Consider the following 3,840-nt stretch of genomic DNA (forward strand, 5'->3'; position numbering starts at 1 on the left):
AACGTCATCTATGCCCTCATTCTTTGCTCTCTGACATAGGAAAGATCAAAGAAACAAACCCATCTCTCTCTCTCTCTCTCTCAATCTATACCCTCACAACTAAGAAACCCTTTATTGATTTTGGTGTTTTGAAGTGATTCTTCATGGAATTGAATACCAAGAATCCAAAATCGGCCACTCCGGTAAAAGACCGTCATGGGTTTCAATCAAAATTATCTGAGAATTCGAATCCAAACCTTTCCCATTTAAGCCCTTGTTCAAAACCCACAAATTCTCCTTCAACAAAATCCCAAAAATCTGCCTCCAAGAACCCGACTTTGAATCCCAATCCAGCCATTTTTTCACCCAGAAAAAAGATTAGGGAAAGAAGGTTTGTAGTGGCAAAAAAGAATTCGAAGAAGGAGACTTTGAATTCAAATCCAACAACTGTGGATTGTAAGTGCAAAGAGAGATATGGGGGCAGTGTAAAGAAGTGTTTGTGTTTGGCCTATGAGACATTAAGGGCTTCACAGGAGGAGTTCTTCAAGAACAAGAATGACGTTGAAGAGAAAGGTGAAACAGATAAAGAAAAGGCCTTTGATTATAAAGTTGGGAGAGAAGTTTCAGAGGAGGAGATAGAAGACCATTTAATGGATCAAAATCTTGATATTGAGGATAGGGAAGGATCAGATGCTCAATATTCCTGCGAAATTGAGAAATCGGGACAAATGGGTAGTTCTAAAATCAAGAGAAGGAGAAATAAATTACTTGAAGAAGCAAGAGACAGTGCACCTGACAATGGGAAGGTGAAGCATTTGGTTGAGGCCTTCGAGAAGCTTTTTACCCTACCAAATCCGAAAGAATCAGATAGGACTGAAGAGGAGGAGATAAAGGAGAATAGAAAGAAGGCAATGCAATGGGCTTTGCCTGGATTCCAGCTTCCTAAAGTGTTGCCTGATACTGAGTTCTCTTCTTCATTTTCATTGCCAGGATTTCAGCATGCTGAGGTATCTGAGACAAACGTCTCTTCTTCTTCATTCTGTCCATCTGGTTTCTTTTTGACTTCTGAGAATCTCGGTCTGGATACAAGGATTTCTATTTCCTCTTCATGGGATGGCAGTCAAGGCAGGTTAGTGATGATCGCTGAATCGATTTTATTGACCCCCACATTTGATAAATTGTTTCGTTTTTAGTTTAATTAGGTCTTGACTTTCTATATTTTGAAATGCCAGTAATTCTAGCAGGTCATCTAACGGAGGCAGGAGAAGCCGAAGAAATGTGAGATTTTCTTTGCCTCCTTTTAGTTTCTTATTTGATCTATGTATGCGTATGATGTTTCAGCTGATGATTTCTGTGACCTTGTTTGAATTTTTAGAGTGCCGAGTCAGGTGCAACAACCGGGGGGAGGAGATTGAAGAAGAAGCAGATTAAAATCACAAGCCAAAAGCCATTTAAGCTTAGGACAGAAGTGAGTAACTTTTTTCTTTGCATCATGAGAGCCGATCATGGAGTGTTGACATTGTTTTGTAATGAATCATATTCTAAATTTTGTTGATTGGTGCTCATTATAGCAAAGGGGAAGACTGAAGGAAGAGGAATTCACAAAGAAGATACAAGAAATAATGACGGAAGAGGAGAAGCTGCGGATTCCTATCGCACAAGGCCTTCCTTGGACAACAGATGAACCAGAGGTTAGTCCTTTCTCTGATTTAAGTTGGCAATGATTACTGCAAGATGCTTTATAAACTTGAAGACCAGTTCCGTGTGCTGGTATAGTCAATAGCGTGTTCTACACTTATGATTTGAAAAAAAAATATAAATAGTGTATAGAACTGAGATTAGTTGACATGTTTGTGGTCATAAGGATTATGCAATTAAGGATTAGAAAAATATTTGTGTTCACAAGTTCAACGACATTGCGTTGTTCTGTCTAAATTTACATGCCTGTTTAGGAATTGAGACTTTAATCATACATTTGTGATCATTTATTACTCACAGTGGCATTTTCTGCAGTGCCTAATCAAACCTCCGGTGAAAGAAAACACCAGGCCCATTGACCTGAAGCTCCGTAGTGATATTCGAGCTGTGGAGCGTGCTGACTTTGACCATCAGGTAATTTTCTTACTAGTAATTAGCAGCATACGAGGTTTTAGTGCTGATTTTAAATGTCCACTGCTCAATTTATTCTCCTCTTGTGGTTGATAAGTGTTTATGCTTCAATGTGCGAGTAATCATGCCATTTAATGTTACCTGTTGATTCTAGCTAAATTAAACTATTACAGCACCAAGCCTTATTTGGAAGTAGCTTCATCATTTGTCTGTATTAAAATGTCAGGTATCTGAGAAGATGAGCTTGATTGAGCAATACAAGATGGAAAGAGAGAGGCAACAAAAGGTATATATAGAAAGAAAAGGCATGATTTTGAGGTTATGTTGTTTCATATTGATTAAAATCTTCACATTCACTGTTGGCTCTTGTAGTTGGCAGAAGAGGAAGAGGTACGCCGATTGAGAAAGGAGCTCGTTCCAAAAGCGCAGCCTATGCCCTATTTCGACCGGCCATTCATTCCCAGAAGGTAAGGTTTACCATCCACTTTATTTATGCACATGCACGTCTCTCGCAAGCACTTCATTTCCTAATGAAGCTCGTTTAAAGTTTTTGGAGCTAGGATGGCCATTGCCTCAACTGCCTTCCCAGCCCTTTGTCATTGCTCCAGTATTGTATGCAATACTTTCAATATCGATGCCACAGACTTGAATTTGTTATTTCTCTGAAGGATTTGTCTAGTTTATATGAAATACATCCTGTTTGTGGCCTTTTAAAGCGTTCTGCTTATAATTCTTGAAACCATCGCGCTTTGTTTCACAGCGCATTCACAGAGTTTGGCACTTCTATTCAATTTTTTGCTTGTATATTTTACTTTTAAGATCTATATTTGGCATTTTGTTCTTGGATCATAAGCTTAGATTGTACGGCTTGTACTATACCTCCTTTGTTTGATTTGTAGATTGTGGTGCTTAATAGTGTTGTTGCAAAATGGTAAAGGCTGCTTTTCTGCGTCTCCTTTGTTTGCTCTGTTGTGTCAGCCAGTCCTAGTAACACATAAAGTATATATCATTGTTACGTGGATACCTACCCCTTTAGAGACATTTTCCAGTGCAGCTTACCGAATTGTTGTGATTTCAAGTCAATAATGACGTATTTTCTGTCGTGTTTGGATTTGTTAAGGTCAATGAAGCATCCAACAATGGCGAACGAAGCAAAGCTCCGCAGACACAAGAAGATCAAGTTCTGTCAATCCTGGAACGATGTCAGCAGCTACAGTTATGATCAACAGAGCAACAAAGAAGATAGAATAGGTGGTGGTTAGGCATATTCATTCATTCATTCATTCCTTGTCAATTGGTATTTAATAAAATAATGTTGACCCTGATTCTTTTTCTCCATTTTTCTTTCATCTCTTCCCAAATCTGTATAATATATAAGGCAACCAATTTTAGTTGCAATTTTGAGAACTGTCTCTGGCTTCTTGTGTGTGTACTTGTGCAGAGTGAAACTCGTGAAAATAAAAATAAAAAAGACATGAAGTTCTCAATTCTTATTTGCCTTTTCCTTTAATATTTCCATTTCCCAATTTATTTTCATGTCTGCACCTTGATAAATTCCGGAGATGGAAGGTCACCGGGAAATTAGACTGGTCTATTTCAGACTAGGAATAATACATTTTAGACACCTTGTAAAATACATTTACAACCTCTAATAATTCAGAAATTAATTTTAAAACCCACAATCAACTTGAAATAAAATTGTTTATCGGGTTCAGATCTATCATTTCAGGTAAGTTTAGGAGGGAACACCTT

At 38.0% G+C, this 3,840-nt stretch overlaps 1 protein-coding gene across 2 annotated transcripts; it reads left to right on the forward strand.

Annotated features, from left to right (window-relative positions):
• LOC7461177 (microtubule-destabilizing protein 60) lies at positions 1-3,575 on the forward strand. 2 transcript variants are annotated; one of them, XM_024599053.2, is made up of 8 exons: positions 4-1,108; positions 1,212-1,257; positions 1,355-1,447; positions 1,551-1,670; positions 1,993-2,091; positions 2,315-2,374; positions 2,461-2,555; positions 3,209-3,575. In XM_024599053.2, exons 1-8 carry the CDS (start codon positions 144-146, stop codon positions 3,348-3,350), a joined length of 1,620 nt encoding a protein of 539 aa, XP_024454821.1. In that variant the 5' UTR covers positions 4-143; the 3' UTR covers positions 3,351-3,575. The 2 variants fall into 2 exon arrangements, with proteins under 2 accessions (XP_024454822.1, XP_024454821.1); XM_024599054.2 differs by lacking the exon at positions 3,209-3,575 and having other exon boundaries at positions 1-1,108; positions 2,461-2,559.
• The last annotated feature ends 265 nt before the right edge of the window (positions 3,576-3,840 follow it).

This window comes from Populus trichocarpa, chromosome 4 (assembly GCF_000002775.5).
Source record: "Populus trichocarpa isolate Nisqually-1 chromosome 4, P.trichocarpa_v4.1, whole genome shotgun sequence".
In the NCBI taxonomy this organism is placed as follows: domain Eukaryota; kingdom Viridiplantae; phylum Streptophyta; class Magnoliopsida; order Malpighiales; family Salicaceae; genus Populus; species Populus trichocarpa.

Bases quoted from the DNA above. Each gene is read 5' to 3' on its own strand.
- LOC7461177 (XM_024599053.2), top strand. From the start codon at position 144: ATGGAATTGAATACCAAGAATCCAAAATCGGCCACTCCGGTAAAAGAC. The intron at 2,092-2,314 runs GTAATTTTCTTA...TTAAAATGTCAG, and splicing joins GTGCTGACTTTGACCATCAG to GTATCTGAGAAGATGAGCTT. The intron at 2,375-2,460 runs GTATATATAGAA...TGGCTCTTGTAG, and splicing joins AAAGAGAGAGGCAACAAAAG to TTGGCAGAAGAGGAAGAGGT.